The sequence below is a fragment of the Haematobia irritans genome, chromosome 2 (assembly GCF_050003625.1).
Source record: "Haematobia irritans isolate KBUSLIRL chromosome 2, ASM5000362v1, whole genome shotgun sequence".
NCBI lineage: Eukaryota > Metazoa > Arthropoda > Insecta > Diptera > Muscidae > Haematobia > Haematobia irritans.
This window is the reverse complement of record NC_134398.1, coordinates 123,270,060-123,288,820: the sequence shown is the minus strand read 5'-3', so window position 1 is coordinate 123,288,820 and position 18,761 is coordinate 123,270,060. Positions and strand designations below refer to the sequence as shown.

General features: G+C 35.2%; 1 protein-coding gene across 1 annotated transcript in view; it reads left to right on the top strand.

Annotated features, from left to right (window-relative positions):
• The window catches only part of Ca-beta (Calcium channel protein beta subunit), a 111,059-nt gene that overhangs the window by 79,047 nt on the left and 13,251 nt on the right, over window positions 1-18,761 (top strand). Inside the window, 4 exon segments of the mRNA XM_075296079.1 lie at window positions 3,768-4,246; window positions 4,370-4,537; window positions 8,462-8,576; window positions 9,033-9,290. Of these exon segments, the coding sequence (XP_075152194.1) occupies window positions 3,768-4,246; window positions 4,370-4,537; window positions 8,462-8,576; window positions 9,033-9,290 (1,020 nt within the window).

Genomic DNA, 18,761 nt, shown 5'->3' with positions numbered 1-18,761 from the left:
CAGATATTGGTTGAACATATTTGTTTTGTGCTAGTTAGGGCAGGAAAATGTTACATGTACCTGTCATTGTGTCCACCCGTATACCGGAGTCCATCATATCGGCTAAAAACCCATCTCTCTTCCCTCGGGGTATGATTGTCAATGTGGAATATCTTGCGCATTACTTCGAGGTAGACCCCACGTGGTCCATCTCCTTTTAGTTCACGGCCACAATGAAGCTTACATTTCTCAAGCCGTCGCGTTCATTTCGCCTTTTTCTTGCGGAGAACGTGTTCTACAAAAAGCCTCATACACTTCCAGTTCCTCCCACTTTGTACCATCTAGTGGATAATATTTCTTGAAGAGACATGGCCAATTTCATCTTCAAGCGTTCTCCGCCGTTCTGTAGGTTCCATCTATGACCTCTCCTCCCTCGTAAAAACAGTTTTCTAAACTGATACTTTCGAAAGTAGACGTGACTAGAGAACATCTCAGTCGTGTAATACGTCACTTCCCCATATCTTCTCTCTCGCCATAATTGTATGTCGGTTATAAGTGCCCTTAGTCTGGTTCCTGCCATTTATCTCTAGTCACTTGTTGGATGTTCGATATCAATTTTGTCGTGTCTTGTTGTTTGGCCCCGAAAACCTTTTGCCGCTTAATCGCCTGGATGTCTATTGTGATTATTCCTGCTATTACTAACGGCGCTTCCCCTGATGCTGTGCGATATACTGAAGAGATTCTCAGAGCTGCCATTCTCTGTACTGAAACTGCTTTCTTGCTATAGTTCGTCTCTGTAGGATCAACGCCCCGATCTCATATCCACAGAGGAGAACTGCTAGTCATCTCCATCAGTATCCTTCTTCTACTAGGAAGAGGTCCTCCACGTTTGCCATTAGCCTGCAGAGTCGTGACTTTATTTATTTATTTAGTTTACAGTACCGTGAATTTACAAAATATAACAAAGAATAATGGAATTAAAGGACATTTTATACTTAAAAATAGGCCACCTGGGTCAGAAGGGACCCTGTAGGATGTGAAGGACCACGGCAAGTCAGTAGGGACTCCAAAGTTGTTGAGTTTTGGGTCAGTAAGGACCCCATAAGGGCTCCTCTGTACTAAATAGGGTGCAAAATATGTAAGCAGATGGGTCAGAAGGGACCACATTGAACGATAGTAGCTTTTTCCGTTGCGTACTCTATTTACGTGGGGTACATTAGTTTTGAGTCCAGCCTTAGTTCTAAGTATTGGATTGACTGACATGTTGGGATTACAATGTCGTCTATGAGCATTTCTATTTCTAGAGGCAGATGCTGTCTTGTTAGTAGTAGCAGTTCGGTTTTTTGGCATGGCTAAATGCAAGCCATGCGTATATAACCAGTCTTTCGCACGTATCATGATTTGACGAAGTTTACGTTGAACCTCTTCAGCATTCCTCACTTTTATCAGGGCGACTATATCATAAGCATAGCCAAAAAGTAATGTTCCGTCCGCCATGGGTATATTCAGTATTTCAACGTTTGTTGAATTCCAGAGATCTGATACAAGGCTTGAGACTTGTGCGGCACACGGAATCAAAGGAGTGGAACTTCTGTTATTTCGTCTAACTATAGTGCACCCCTGCGGGAGAATGCTTACTTAACTGCCGGCATCCGGTTGACATTTCGCAAAAATGTCCTCCCATATACTTGCCTACTAATAGCTATGCCTATATCTTCGCCACTCGTGGTTGGGAGCTGCTTATTTTTCACAGATGACCATCTGTGGCCATTTTGCCAACTCCTCCGATCCTTTTTACTCTGTAGGCTTCGTTTCTCCTTTACAAACTATCCAAATCAAATTTCTTCGTCTTCAGTATTCGTTGGCAGTAAATGGTCACTTTTTACCAAATATCTTTCAGCGACCCTATCATCTGATGTAAGGCGCACCTTTCATTTCTCCACTTTGATAGAGTAGAAGAACGTGTGCTCAGTGTTATCTTCTATCTCGTTTCGTCCTTATTCTATACGTTTATGTACACTGAAAAAAAAAATATTGTCGTGAGACCAAAGATTTCATGTCCTTAAAATACGAATGCGAATTTTGCTTAGCATAGACGACGCAATTCTCTGATATAAAGTTTATTTCCTTGTCCAAAAGTCGATAAACATTATCCTTACAATTAAGTGATTTGATTTAAAAATTTTTGACTAAGGTCAACTTGGCTTTAATAATTCTGAAAAATTCTTCAAAATTAATGTAATTGTTTTTAAGTTTGTTGTCGTTTTTCATCTTGACTATAAAGCAAAAAAGCGTTAAAGAATGGGACAAGTTTTTCAATGCTTCATTTCAGAGATGTTTTGTACTTGAAACATAGCATAATTACTACTTGAAATCGGTTGTGAATTTGGAAATTTAAGTTGTCGTTAACACACAAAAGTGGAAAAAACCAATAAATAAAAATTTTTCCCCTAGAAACAAGTAAGCAAAACTTAAATTTGAAAGAGGATTGTGTCTTAAAAGTATCCTTACTTCAATTCTCTGCTTCTTTGGCTCGGAATCAATACCAAAATCATTAGTGTAAAGACAAAATCTTTAGAAGAGGCCGTGTTTTTTTTGTCAGTGTATGTAGCTTTCATATACTTCTGTAGCATCTACAATTCGCAATTTCTATAGGACTCATCCGATATCCGGTAAAACTCGGGTTTCTATTAAATTCACATTCCCTGAGAGTCCTCGTATCGAATACTACGAAAATCGATTTCACAGACAAATCTAATATTGCAGTTTTCTTGTATTAATATTCCTAATATCTCGCAATCACCAGCAGTTGGAAATATAGATTATGAAATAATTTGTCATGATAACTTAAAAGTCAAAGTCGCTCAATTCCGATCTCAAAGAAAAAATGTAAATTGCAAATATGTAAATGCTTGGAAATTATTAAAAGTATGCTTACCATAAATTAAGAGAACCATCTATAACTCAAATGAGAATCATGTAGAATGCTAGTGTGAAATAATAAAATTATCTAACAAATTTACAGTCTTTCCTGCGGATTATCTATCTAGAAATAGACCGCATACTGAAAAGGTAACTAAGGGCCATAGAATTCGCATATTTTTAAGACATCTACGGTTATCTCTTTGTCACCATACAAACGAACGATGGTTGACATTTGTGATACCTCTAATTTTGGACTCTTCTAATGGACGATTTAAAAAAAAAAAACTCCAAGCAATTTTAGGAGATCACTCAATCAATCAAAGATTGATCATCGATCTTTTTCTCCCAGAGCATTTTACCTTCACATTTTGTAGAACCCACAAATGGTAATCTCTATAATAACGCTTGATATTTATATATGATAAATAAATCTCACCTACTCACTCACTCACTGACTCACCCACGTCACGTACATTTATCACAACAACACTTTGCATAATTAGTAATCAATGATCAATCAATAGAACAAAAAAATCAATTAAACAATTAGATAAATCAAACATTTTATCAATCAAATCAAAAAAAGAAAAAATAAATAAATAAAACAACAAAAACACACCCTTCTTTTCACGAGTAGTTACAATCAATCAATCAATCAGTCAATCAATCAAACGATCGGTTTTGAAGATCCCATACTAAAAATTGGATCACAAATCGAACAAAACAAAAAACCGAAAATCGTATTCATGTAGTTGCCATAGATCTCGCTCATTGGAAACCATACGTTTTTTTCGTTCTTCTCCCCCCGTTTTTTTCTCTTTGCCTATTTCGATATGATACTAACCAATCAGGTGATGAATCAGATTCGGGACCAGGACGAAAGGCGACTCTAGCCACACCGCCCAACAAGGAGAAGCGCAAGACATTCTTCAAGAAACAGGAGACCGCCTCGCCCTACGATGTCGTGCCATCGATGCGTCCCGTAGTCTTAGTGGGTCCAAGCTTAAAGGGTTACGAAGTAACCGATATGATGCAGAAAGCTTTATTTGACTTCCTCAAGCACCGGTTCGAGGGTCGCATCATCATCACCCGTGTCATGGCCGATATCTCCCTGGCCAAACGTTCCATCATGAACAATCCTTCGAAACGGGCGATAATGGAACGATCCAGCAGCCGATCTGATTGTCTGAGCAAAGTACAGGAGGAGATAGAACGAATATTCGAATTGGCCCGGACGTTACAATTAGTAGTACTCGATTGTGATACAATCAATCATCCGTCACAACTAGCAAAAACTTCATTAGCACCAACCGTAGTTTATCTTAAAATTAGTAGTAGTAAGGTAAGTAAGTAGGCCATGGCATATGGCATGTCCCATGGTGCTAGTTCCATTTATTGCTATTGACCCATATGTAATTGTTAACCCCTCTCTCTATCTCTCTCTATTACACATCGATGATCGAAGGTTTTACAGCGTTTAATCAAATCACGTGGTAAATCACAGGCGAAAAATCTTTCCGTACAAATGGTAGCCGCTGAAAAACTGGCTCAATGTCCACCGGAAATGTTTGATGTTATCCTAGATGAAAATCAATTAGAAGATGCCTGTGAACACATTGCTGAATATCTAGAGGTAAGTGAAAATGATGCAGCACCTAAGCAATCTAGTCGAGCCTACACCATGGACTATTAACGTTAAATGGGAAATCTACAGGATATCGTTGTCTTCTTTTGAAAACAAACTAAAGCATCCACGGGAGCCACCGTGGTGCAATGGTTAGCATGTCCGCCGTGCATACACAAGGTCGTGGGTTCGATTCCTGCTTCGACCGAACATCAAAAAGTTTTTCAGCGGTGGATTATCCCACCTCAGTAATGCTGGTGACATTTCTGAAGGTTTCAAAGTTTCTCTAAGTGGTTTCACTGCAATGTGGAACGCCGTTCGAACTCGGCTATAAAAAGGGGGCCCCCTGTCATTGAACTTAACATGGAATCGGGCAGCACTCAGTGATAAGAGAGAAGTTCACCAATGTTGCATCACAATGGACTGAATAGTCTAAGTGAGCCTGATACATCGGGCTGCCACCTAACCTAACCTAAAGCATCCATCAGTTCTCGTGTTTAGGTATTTGAAAATTTTTGATAACTCTTGCAGCAGTTATGAATTTGTCGTAAACATTTCCGAATAAGAACACTCTCTCGAGTGAAATGTTAATCAAATCAAAAGAAATACCGAAGTTTCGATGTAGGACATCCTCCATCTATACTGCCAATACCCGAAACCCAACTCGCAAAGCTAAAAATCAACGGAAAATTAATATTGCCTGTGAATTCCAAGTAAATTGACTTTTTTTAATTTAAAAAATAGGAATATTGATTTCCGCCTTCTCTGCGATGACATGAAAGCAAAAGAAAACAATTATATGAAAAACGAGGGTCCAATCTCTTTCTTATCTGCGTATTTTATGTAACTTTAAACATTTTAAGTTATTCATTAAAAAAAACTCAGGGAAAAAGTTCCCCCGGAGCAACTATCCACATATTTAGTATTGACTTCCCAATTGAGCTCACCCTCTAACTTCCGCATGTGTATTCATGCCAACGTTAGAAAACGTTGACAAGGGGGAATTCACCCTCCCTGCCATTAAATCGAAAAATTAACTGATACATTGAACCTTGATACATTCTAAAAAGTTCAGTTTTTTCTCTATTACTTCAAAAAAATTGGGCAAAGGGGAGGTTCCTTCTCCCTCGTGGAAATATCAATAAATTAAGTCGGAGAAAGTAATTTTTTTCACTAAACTTTTAGAAAAGGCGCACAAGGGGTCTCCCTCGCCCATCAAATATGGCAAAATAATGTAGCGGGTCTTTGTTTTGAGTCTACTCCCAACCTTCGCTGAACATTTCAAGCAAATCGGAGTATTTAAATCCAATTTTTAATAAGTCGGGCATGAAGGAGGTCCCCATTCCAGTTTGTAACACATCAAAATATCCATTTCTGACTATATAAACTATTAATATTCTTGATCAGGGAGAAATTCTAAGGCGATAGGTTAAGTTAAAGTGTCAACCCAATTTATTTCAGGCTCACTTAGACTATTCAGTCCATTGTGATATCACGGAACTAGAAGTACTATTACATATAAGAACTTTAGTTTTTATAGTTGCGTATGATGGCATACGCAGATGATGTGGCGCTAGCAGTAAGGGGAAAATTCCCATCAACAGTTAGAGATATTATACAGAGAGCCCTCCGGATGACTGAGAAATGGGCGAAAGATAATGGTCTTGGGGTAAATCCTGCAAAGACAGAACTAGTCATGTACTGCAAGGATCGCAAAAATCCCACGGTTAGTCCCATTTCCTTAGGGGGTATTGAAATTCCCTTTAGTGAGTGTGCAAAATACCTAGGCGTTATTTTGGACAGGAAGTTGAACTTTAAGCTTAGACAAGAACAAATTCCCTTAATGTCATGCTGCAACTATTGCCTTTAGACATTTTGGCCAAACAGTCAGCTGCAACAACGGCTGTGCGGTTGCGCGAGCTATCGCTGTGGTCGGAAAATGGTTACGGTCACATGCCAGATGTGCCTAGCGTAGTGGATTACACTTTGGCGAGACCACTTTTCGACAAAAAGTTTGAGACTCTAATTCCCAACAGTGAGGCGTGGTGTACACGGACCCCGGGGAATAAATGATATATAACATAGATTTCTACACTGATGGCTCCACATTGGATGGACTAGTGGGTTTCGGAGTATATTCTGGAACTTCGAATAGCGAAAAGATTACCTGATCACTGTAGAGTTTTTCAGGCTGAAATATTAGCAATAAGAGAAGAGGTGAATTGGCTGAGAAGTAATGCTCCAAGCAATATTGGCGTTAATATATACTCAGACAGTCAACCTACAATAAAATCCTTGGACTCTATGTTCCTCAAATCGAAAACGTCCATCGACTGCCGCAAATATCTCAATGAGATGCCTGAGCAGCACAATATTCACCTAATATGGGTGCCTGGCCATAGGAACATACCAGGGAACTGCGAAGCAGATGAGCTAGCAAGGCTAGGAACTACCTCACATATTCCAGGGGAACTATAATCTGTTGGTATGCCTCTGGCTACCTGCAAGCTCTTACTGCGTTAGAAGGCTGTCATGATGGCAAATGTTCGATGGGAGAATTGCAAGGGTTGTAAATATGGCCCCATTTAAACTTAAACCGCACACTAGTTATGCTAGTGTTGTCGAGAGGCCAGATATCACTCCTGATATTTGCTATAACGGGTCGCTGCTGATAGGCGATTTTGCAAAAACTGTTGGCGCGAAGTATAATGACTATTGTATGAGTTGTCATGATTCGGAGGAAAAGGAATCAATAAAACACCTCTTGTGTGAGTGTCCTGCATTTTGTGTAAGGCGTAAGCAAATTTTAGGGGCATATAGCTTTAGATTACTGGCGGACCTGGAAAACGTTAACTTAAGCAGTCAGCTAATGTTTTTGGAACAATCTGGTTGGTTCAACAGAAGAAAATAATCGAGAAGGTTTAGCGGTTAAAACTAGAAGTGCCCATATGTAAAATGTACTTTTAGTTAATGTGGTATCACAATGGACTGAATAGTTCAAGTGAGCCTGAATCTTAATCGGGCTGCCACTTTAACCTAACCTACCCAATTATTTCCTTCTGTTGAACCAACCTGATTGTTCTAAAATTATTAGCAAACTGGTTAGGTTAGATAACCTAACCTAAGTCCTTACACTAAAAGTATAAGGCAGCGGCTCATTATAGCAGATATCAGCAGTGATATCTGACGTCTTGAAAACACTAATATATCTAATGTGCGGTTTAAGTTTAAATGGGGTCATCCGCTTCGCTGCTCCCTGATATGTTCCTGTTTCCAGGCACCCATATTAGGTACTCAGCGATCTCATTGAGAGATTTTCCACAGTCGACTATCATAATGGGTTAAAGCAACATTCCACTCCTCCTTGGGGGTATGCCTCTGTTCACATATCTTTGAATGTTTGCTTGGCCTAGAATGGCTGAAATACGTCTCCCCGTTAAAAGTTCGTCTAACATCCTAAGTATTCCTTGATCAACATTCCAAGACGATATGCAATAATGGTCCTATCGTCGTTTTTTATCTGCCACAAGTCAAGTTCTAAGATGGACTGTATTCCTTCAGGTTTTGATACAATGCCATATAAGTCGATCTTCCGATTTTATTTCCTGGCCTTCTACAAACCGCAACTTTAATCAGATTTGTCTGAAATTTGAAATCTAGAGATTTTGTAGGTGTGTCGAATATGGTATGTATCGGTCCATGTTTTGGTATATACCCCATAAAGACCCATCTCCCGATTTGACTTTCGCAATTTTTGTGCGATCGCTTATAATTCCACACCAGAAATTTATAATAGGTATCTATTTCAACAACAGTGAAAGTAAGTAGATTCTTCGAGAAAAAACACACATCTATTAAGCTCGACGGTTGAAATTAAATTTTCGACTTTTATATAAAAAAGTTCTAAAACAATTTCTTCTCTTATATATATAGACCTATTGGAGAGCCACACATCCAGATATAACAGCGGCTCCCTCCATACCTAGACCAATACCTCAGGAAGCATCACCTACCACAGATCAGGCCCGTTTGGGTCCAACACCACCCGGTAAGTTTGAAATCAATTTTTAATTTCATCATTGATTTAGTTTTTATGGCGCCAATTCTAGTTTTACTCGGACATCATGTCAATGTCATCTAAAGGTCATTAATTCCATTCAGAAGAATTTAGGCCACAATAACGAAATAAATTCAAAATTTAGTCAAAGACAAAAAATCTACTCACACGTGATTCCTCCAAAAAAATAAAAACATTACTCCATACCTTTTAAGTTTGATTTATTTACAAAAAAAGAAAAACTACCTACTGACACTATTTTAACAAATTTTTGTAAATTATGTTTATTCTACTTTTTATTGTTTATTTTTTTAATTAAAAAAAAAAAAAAAAACTTAACCAAACCATATACAATCGAATCGGTCTCACTCGTTCTCTTGAACTCATTCTCTCTTGCAAAATAATTTGTCGAAAACGTTATGTATGGTAAACGTAATACGCGAGTAGTTGATGGGGGCGAAGATGAACGAGAATATCGCATGGGCTCCATTGAAAGAGAGGGTAGTAGAGAACGTGACACAAGCCGTGATCGCGAAAGGGAAAGAGACGAAGACTATGAACGCGAATTTTGGGACAATGAATTTTCAAAAGGCCGTCGAACACCACGCGAACGGCAACGCGATCTTGAATGGGAACGTGAAAGAGCCAGAGAGTGGGAGAGAGAACGAGAAAGAGATTGGGATAGAGAATTCGATTGGGACCAAGGTAAACAACATAAATGAATCCCGTTTTCCCCCGTTTCATTTTCACAATTTCTTTGAAATGTAATTCAGTTAGAATTGTCTTTCTTCTTTGGTTTTTTAATGAAATACCAAAATTCAAAATTAAAATTTCCTTAGAACTGAAACTGAGATATGTATATTGCTTACGATTGAGACATTGGCAATGACACAATTGGCTGTAAATTTGTTTTCCAATTTATTTTTATTTGTCTTAACGTTATTTCCATCTTTGGATTTTAGTTCCATTTTAAATATACAATTTTATTATTATAAATAATTATTTTCAACTATATAGCAGTTATATGTAAAAAAAAATATTTATAACAATAACATACGCATATTTAATCTCTTATTATACATGATTAGAAAGACTTTTATCGTCTTTTTAGACTGTTAATATAGTCCAACGTTTTCACACCCTACAGAAATATTTTAAAACACCCCTTATTCCCAATCCCTTAAGAAAATACAAAACCTTCCAAATTGATGTTTCGTCTTCTAGTTCTATTCCTAAATGTGTGTTTTATTTGTTTCCTTAAACGTCATATTTACTAAAGCTTATGAATTCTTAATTTGTTTTATTTAATGAGTTTTCTTTTTTCACTTCCTTTTAATGATTCTTAATTTATTTCGATTTTATTTTTTAGCTTTTTCCTCACGCGGTACCTTGTCTACTTATAGATAAAAATAAAAAAAATCCCAATTGATATAATTTCCTTTTAATTATTACAAGAATAAAATCAATCTCTACACATCGTCAGACAAGAAATTTTACCCAAACCAAAATCACAATTTTCAATCTACGTTAATTCTAGAAAAACAAAGTCAATAAAAAAGTACAACCTGAATTCTTACGATTTTCTCATATCTCTACTATCAATCCCTTTCCTTTACAAGAAGCAGTCGTATTTCGTAGCAACAACAAGATTCGCTAAACGAGTATGCTATCATTTCAATATCATTTTATTTTGAATTTTGATCTTTTGTACAATTTGTACTAATACGTACGTACCGTCAATAACACAATCCTTATAGTACTAAAACACACAGTTGTCTAAAGTGGTAAACATACTAAAACAGAGTCGTCTATATTTTTGCTGTAATTAAACCTATGTTGGTCGTTATAGCATTGATAAATCAAAATATATGAAAACTAACATGACATAGGCCATGATTTTTGTTTTGTGTTGCATTTTTATACTATTTTAATTTTTTGCTTTTTTTTACTAAAATATATCTTATCATTTTTGTAAACTCTTATATATTATTATTATTTAATTTTATACTCAACACCAAGAGAATTAATAGAAAATATAAATCATGTAGTTGGAGATAGTAGTCATTAAGTCCATTGATGTATTACAGATACTTTATCCCCCTTTCAATGTGTTTTATCATTGAGCTAAAATTATCAATCTGTAATACATCAATGGATTTAGCAGCAACACTCTCTTTAAAAAGAGACCATCTTTTTATAGCTTTGTTGTACTGGTCCCCTGAATGTGCCTCGAAAACACACCAGTAGTGGGATTCTGTATTTCTTCATGATAATCGCTTCTTCACGATAGCGCTTGTCAACCCTGCTACGAAAAACGGTGGAATAGAAGACTAGCACAAAAACAGTTTTATATACTAAATATAACTAAATGTTTACTGTTATATCTTCGTATGGAAAATCCATGATATGGATTCTATAACGATTCCCACAGCATATTCTTCTGCGTGTTATCAGCTCTAATAGTTTTATTTTATTTTTTGTTATTAAGTAAAACAAAACCATAACAGGCCCATTTTTTATATCTAATGTAAATATCATACATTGGGAACACAAAGAATCCACTTAAAATATAATGTTATTTTAGTCTACCACATTTTTGCAAACTATTTTAGTTACTTCGTCAGTTTTTATTAATGATTCTAATAACAAATATGATATTTGTGCCATTTTCTATAGCCAATATGAGTTTCTGCATATTCTTCAGAATATCTTTTTATACCCTAAACCACAGTGGTTAGGGTATAATAAGTTTGAAATATTAATTTTAGACCCCATAAAATATATATTGATCGACTCAGAATCAGAGCTGTGGAGTCGGAGTCGGACTCGGAGTCTTGGAGTCGGAGTCTGAAGATTTTGCTGGAGTCGGAGTCGGAGTCGTAAAAATTTTGCTCGACTCCGACTCCGGCTAAACCAAATTTTTTAAAACACTTCACATATTTGTAACTAATCAAGTTTTTACGCAAATTAGTTTCCATTGCGTTATTCATTCGATCAATGTACAGCATGATTGTAAATGAAAATCAACTTCCAATTACGGCTATCTTTTTATGTTTCCTAAAATGTTTGACTAGCAGATGGGCTGGATCGATCCATTTTAATGCCCATATCAATTTATTTGAAATGTTTCGAACAATCGATATTATTTTTATTTTATTTTAAGGCAATATACAAGTGTGGAATATTGGCAGAAAATTTTTTCAAAGTTGTTTTTATAGAAAATTTTGTCAAAATGTTATTTCTATAAAAAGTTTTGTCAAAATTTTATTTCTATAGCAAATTTTGTCAAAATTTTAATTCTATAAAAATTTTATTCACAATTTTATTACTATAGAAATATTTTTATACCCTGCTCCACACTGTGGAACAGGGTATTATAAGTTAGTGCATATGTTTGCAACACCCAGAAGGAGACGAGATAGATACATGGTGTCTTTGGCAAAAATGCTCAGGGTGGGCTCTTGAGTCGATATAGCGATGTCCGTCTGTCCGTCTGTCCGTGAACACATTTTTGTAATCAAAGTCTAGGTCGCAGTTTTAGTCCAATCGACTTCAAATTTGGTATAAGTATGTGTTTTGGCTCAGAATAGATCCCTATTGATTTTGGAAGAAATCGGTTCAGATTTAGATATAGCTCCCATATATATATTTCGACCGATATGGACTTATATGGCCCCAGAAGCCAGAGTTTTACCCTTATTTGCTTAAAATTTTGCACAAGAAGAACAATTAGTACTCTAGTCAAGTGTGCCAAATTTTATTGAAATCGGTTCAGATTTAGATATAGCTCCCATATATATCTTTCGCCCGATATGGACTAATACGGTCCCAGAAGCCAGAGTTTTACCCCACTTTGGTTGAAATTTTGCACAGGGAGTAGAATTAGCATTATAGCTATGCGTGCCAAATTTGGTTGAAATCGGTTCAGATTTAGATATAGCTCCCATATATAGCTTTCGCCCGATTTAGACTCATATGACCACAGAGGCCAATTTTTTGCTCCGATTTAGTTGAAATTTTGCACAGGGAGTAGAATTAGCATTGTAGCAATGCGTGCCAAAATTGGTTGACATCGGTTCAGATTTAGATATAGCTTCCATATATATGTTTTTCTGATTTCGACAAAAATGGTCAAAATACCAACATTTTCCTTGTTAAATCGCCACTGCTTAGTCGAAAAGTTGTAAAAATGACTCTAATTTTCCTAAACTTCTAATACATATATATCGAGCGATAAATAATAAATAAACTTTTGCGAAGTTTCCTTAAAATTTTAGACTTTCCTTACTTGTTAAATGTATGTATTTGGGACAAACCTTTATATATAGCCCCCAACACATTTGACGGATGTGATATGGTATCGAAAATTTAGATCTACAAAGTGGTGTAGGGTATAATATAGTCGGCCCCGCCCGACTTTAGACTTTCCTTACTTGTTTTCTATAGAAAATTTAGTCAAAATTTTATTTCTATAGAAAATGTAGTCAAAATTTTGTTTCTGTAGAATATTTTGCAGAATTTTATTTACTACACAAAAATTTTTCTAAAATTGTATTTTTATTGATAATTTTTTCAAAATTTTATTTCTATAAGAAAAAATTGTCAAATTTTATTTCTATAGCAAATTTTCTCAATTTTTTTTCTTACTGATGCTCACTGATACTCACTGCTATAAAAATGTATTCAAAATTTTATTAATATAGAAATATTTTTTTCTATATAAAATTTAGTCAAAATTTTACTTCTATAGAAAATTTAGTCAAAATGTTGTTTATATAGAATATTTTGCAAAATTTTATTTCTATAGAAAATTTTGCAAAATTTTGTTTGCTACACAATTTTTTTTTAATTGTATTTCTATTGATAATTTTTTCAAACTTTTTTTTTCTATAAAAAATTTTGCCAAATTCTATTTCTACAAAAATTTTATTCAAAATTGTATTTCTATATATTTGGTCAAAATTTGATTTCTATAGAAAATGTTGCCAAAATTTTATTTCTATAGAAAATTTAGTCAAAATTTTTTTACTGTAGAAAATTTTCCAAAATTTTATTTCTATATAAAATTTTGCAAAATTTTATTTACTAGACAAAAATTTTTCCAAAATTGTATTCAGTGAGCATACAATTTTGGAAAAATTGCTGCTAAGTCGAAAGCTTGTAGAAATGACTCAAATTTTTCAATGAATGAATCATAAATGCATTTTTGCGAAATTGTCTATACAATTATAAATATTTCCAAAATATTGCCCGAGTTTTGTAGAAGTCTGATTTGAGATTTTATCAAAATATAGATCTAAATACAAAGTTGTGCAGAGTATATTATAATCGGCCCGCCCGACTTTAGACTTTCCTTGCATTTTTATTTTTCGTTAAAATTGTGTTACGTCCCATAACGTTAGATTTAAATTTTAAGTACATAGATTTTGTAGAAGTATATACAATTTTGTCTTCAGATTCAAATTCATGCATATGGAAATATAAACCTTTATATAGCTCGCAACAAATTTAAAGGATTTGAAATAGTATCAATAATTTTGGTCCACAAATACATATACTGTTGGTATATTCTCATATTATGATGGGTATTTATATCATTATTTAATTTTTTAAACATTGCCATAAATTTGAAATATAGAATTCAATTGGCATCTAATGTGAAATTAAGATCTTTTTTGGCACACATAAATAAACACCATACTTTATATCGTCCACTTACGGTACCCCCACAATAGAACTACAAATTAGTGGTATTAAAATGAGATTTAGTTATATTACCCGGAGTCGACTCCGGAGTCGGAGTCGGAGTCGAGCTGATGAAAAATGCTGGAGTCGGAGTCGGAGTCGAGCAAAATTGGCTCGACTCCACAGCCCTGCTCAGAATCACCTCCTAGCGCTTGGTGTCCGTCTGTCCGTGTGTTTGTTGTTCACAGGATTCCGGTCGCAATTATTAACCGATTTCGATGAAATTTGGTACAGGGAGTTTTTGGGCACAAGGACGAACGCTATTGAATTTCGAAGAAATCGGATCAAATTTAGATATATAACTCCCATATATATGTATCGCCCGATTTCGACAAATGGGGTCACGATGCGCTTTATTTCAAACGGATCGTCACCAAATTTGGCAGAAGGTCTTTTTCACCGCCCTTCAAGTCTCCAAAATTTCATCCAAATCGGTTCAGATTTAGCTATAGCTCCCATATATATGTACCGCCCGATTTTTCTAAATTAGGCCATAAAACCCTTATTTATCAACCGATCTTACTCAAAGTTGGCTAAGTGTAATCTTCTATAACACTTACTATATGTGCAAAAAACATATAAATCGGTTCAGATTTAGATATAGCTCCCATATATATGTATAGCCCGATTTTCCCAAATTTGGCCATAGAACCCTTATTTATTAACAGATCTTACTCAAAGTTGGCTAGATCCAGTCCCCTATAGTACTAACTGTATGTGCAAAAAAATCATCGAAATGGGTTCAGATTTAGTTATAGCTCCCATATATATGTAACGCCCGATTTTGCCAAATTTGGCCATAATAACCTTATTTTTGACCATAGAGGCCTCATTTATTACCTAATCGTACTCAAATTTTACACAAGGTAACCCGAAAAATATTATGCAAATTGGTAAAGATTTAGATATAGCTTCCATATATATGCATCGCTCTATTTTCCCAAATTTGGCCATAGTACTTTTATTTATTAACCAATGTTACTCGAATTTCAAATTTTGATGTACCAGCCGATCGTATATATACGTACTTGTAGCTCTTACATAAGAATATTGCTCGATTTTTACAAATTTGGATTTATTACCCACACTAATTGAACGATTTTCTCTTTTTTAATAATGGGCTCAATATTAGTGGCATTCTAACTCCGTGGGTGCAATATCAACACAGCCAGTGTTGCTAGAAGTAGGGAAAATTCCCTATATGTAGGGGTTTTCTAATAATTAGCGTCTTGTAAGGACGTAGGGCCCCAATGTTGGGACATTTTCACTCAACACAATTTGTAATAATTTTTACATTTTGGTGGCTCTAGAGGAGGAAATTAGACGCCGGCAAGCTTGATCTTTAACAATGTGTGGTAACAACAGTTACCACTCGTGCCAAAAAAATCTAACACAATTTGAAGATTACCACAAATCTAACAAACAAATATTTCTATAGAAATTTTTGTCAAAACTTTATTCCTGTAGAAAATTTTGTCAACATTTTATTTCTATAGAAAATTTTCTCAAAATTGTATTTCTATAGAATTTTTTTTTTAAATATTATTTCTATAAAATTTTTTTTCAAAATTTTATTTCTATGGAATTTTTTTCTGAAAATTTTATTTCTATAGAATTTATTGTCAAAATTTTATTTTTGTAGAGATTTAACAAAAAAAACAGATTACTATTTTGGATAGAATTCTACCAACTGTGGCAACCGTGGTGGTAATACAAATTTATATTCTAAGTTATATACGTTGCATATTCATGTTTTAAGATAATAAAGTACTTAAAACCATTTTTGTTTTGTAAAATTTTTTAAATTTAACGAAAAATATTGTAGGGAAAATTGTATGGGAAAGTAGGGAACTTTTTTTGTCCTTGTAGGGTAAACCGAACTTTTTCCCTAGCAACATTGACTATGAGCTATATTCATATTGAGACAAAGCACCCATGAACATGTACCCCTTAATTTTCTTAAATATGCAACTGCGGTTTATCTCCCAGACCTATATCAATGTTACCACACAAATGTTTATGATTACTAATTCAGTAAGTGTGGTTTAGGGTATGATATAGTCGGCCCCGCCCGACTTTCTACTTTACTTACTTGTTTTTAATTATGTTTAACATCTGGTCATAGTAAAATTAGATTGCAAGTAATTGAAATTCCGGTCAAATTTTGTGAAAGATTCGGGACACTTCTTAAGACGAAATTCCTGGACAATCCAGGAATACATATATATAATTGGTATCTTATGCCTACGTATTAATAATAATGTTCTATTTCTTTTTATATTATATTTATCTCAAGAAAGTTCAAAATATTTATAGTATTTATTAAATTCATCACGTAATCGGCAAACAGGATCGTGATTGTCAAAATTTGTACGAAAGTACTGAATGCAAAGCAGCTCAAAATTACGAGTAGGTCTTAACGGTATATTGAACGATATACTGTTAAGAAGCAACTCACATTTAAATCTACCATTAATAACATCAGCCATAAAATAGATATGGTACATGGTATGTCTGCTTTTCAGTGTAGGTAATTTGACAAGTGACAGTCTTTCTTGGATTCATGGTTTGATTTGTCCAGTTGTTGCGACGTAAACAAAACAGTAGAAATTGCTTTTGTACAGATTCAACACGGTTGCAATGAATTTTATACTGTGGGTCCCATATTCAAGGATTGGACGCACAAGTGAAGTGTACAAATTCCTTGTTACAAATGGGTCGGAAAACTTACAGCCATTCTTGCAACTAACACTTTGTCTAAAGGTAATAAATGCAACATGACATTAAGAGAATTTATACCTGGCTTACTAAAGACGTTTGAGATACACAACAGCACCGTTCGCTGAACTCAAATCGCCGATTACTGAAAAGCTCCCCACCACACTAGAACACAGTGTTGCCAGGTATTTTTTGATTCTTCCCCCCAAATCTTAAGAAAAAAAACCCTAAATTGGTCTAGACTTTTTTCAAAAACCCCCAAAAATTTTAAGTATGTAAATAGTACAAAAAGAGACCCAAAACTTCGTTAAAAATTCCTGTAGTGATACACTTTAAAAATTAAATTTAACACATATATATAAACTGAAAGAAGAATTTTTTCTGAGGAACAAAATTTTAGACAAAATAAGTTTTTATTGCTAAAAATTTTCTTTTGAAGTAAATAAAAATCATTAGATAAAATCATTACACCATTTGTCACAAATTCGGGTTCGATTCCTGCTTCGACCGAACACCAAAAGGTTTTTCAGCGGTTGATTATCCCACCTCAGTAATGCTGGTGACATTTCTGAGGGTTTCAAAGCTTCTCTAAGTGGTTGCACTGCAATGTGAAACGCCGTTCGGACTCGGCTATAAAAAGGAGGTCCCTAAGTGAGTCTATGTGAGCCTGATACATCGGGCTGCCATCTAACCTAACCTTGTTTTTAATAGTGTCAAATATTAAAAATGCCCCTGCAACAGATGCGTTTAAACAAGAATGTCATTGCATACTTCCTTGTATTTAGAAATATGGGTTGACTTCCCTTATTTTTTCTCAAAATTCATGCCAGAATTGTTCCAAATTTTATTGAGAATAGCTCCACTTTATAAGATCTAGGATATTTTTTTACCCCCAAAAATCCCCCCAAATAAATGTTACCCCTAAAAATCCCCCTAAACGTGTAAAAAACCCTAAATTTGGGGGGAAACCCCCAACCTGGCAACACTGCTAGAACACCACTGTCGTATGTAGCCAATGCACAAGTTTTGGATTTAGTCGCCACTTTTTCACTATTGCGATTTTGTAAACTCAAGCTTCTTGTCCAATAAAACTCCGAAATATTTTACACAGTCATCAAAGGAAATTTCAGTACCCCCGTTGGTATATTATGTCCTTTGCAGTACATAACTACGAGAGTTGCCGTTGTTTGTGGGAATGTGTTTTCAATCTGCCAACTGATAGCTCTATCGTAAAGTTTTGCAATTTCGTTTTGAAGCGCTATTTGTGTTGTTTGTGGCAACTTAAAAGCTTCAAAATGGATTTAAATCGTGAAATTTTCCGTACGATTATTTTTTACAACTTTCGACGTGGATTAACTCAAAGACAGTGCAGCGATGAACTTAATTGATTTTTTGACGATGAATCTGTGAATCAATGACCAGAGTTTATCGATGGAATGGTGAATTCAGGCGAGGTGGTAGTTCTCTCCTAGACGAATTTCGTAGTTTGTCCAAATGATTGGTTGTTCCGGAAACCATTGATGTTGTGCGGCTTATGATATTGCAAGATCGTCATGTGAGATTGAAATAACCTTAGTCATTAGTGGGATCAACATAATATGTGGAACATATTATGTTGGCACCTGAAGAAGCGGTTGGTGCGTTCTGAAGAAGCTGTTCGTGCGTTCAGAATGCATGTTTTGGAGATACTTCAATCAAAGTGGCAAGACTGCT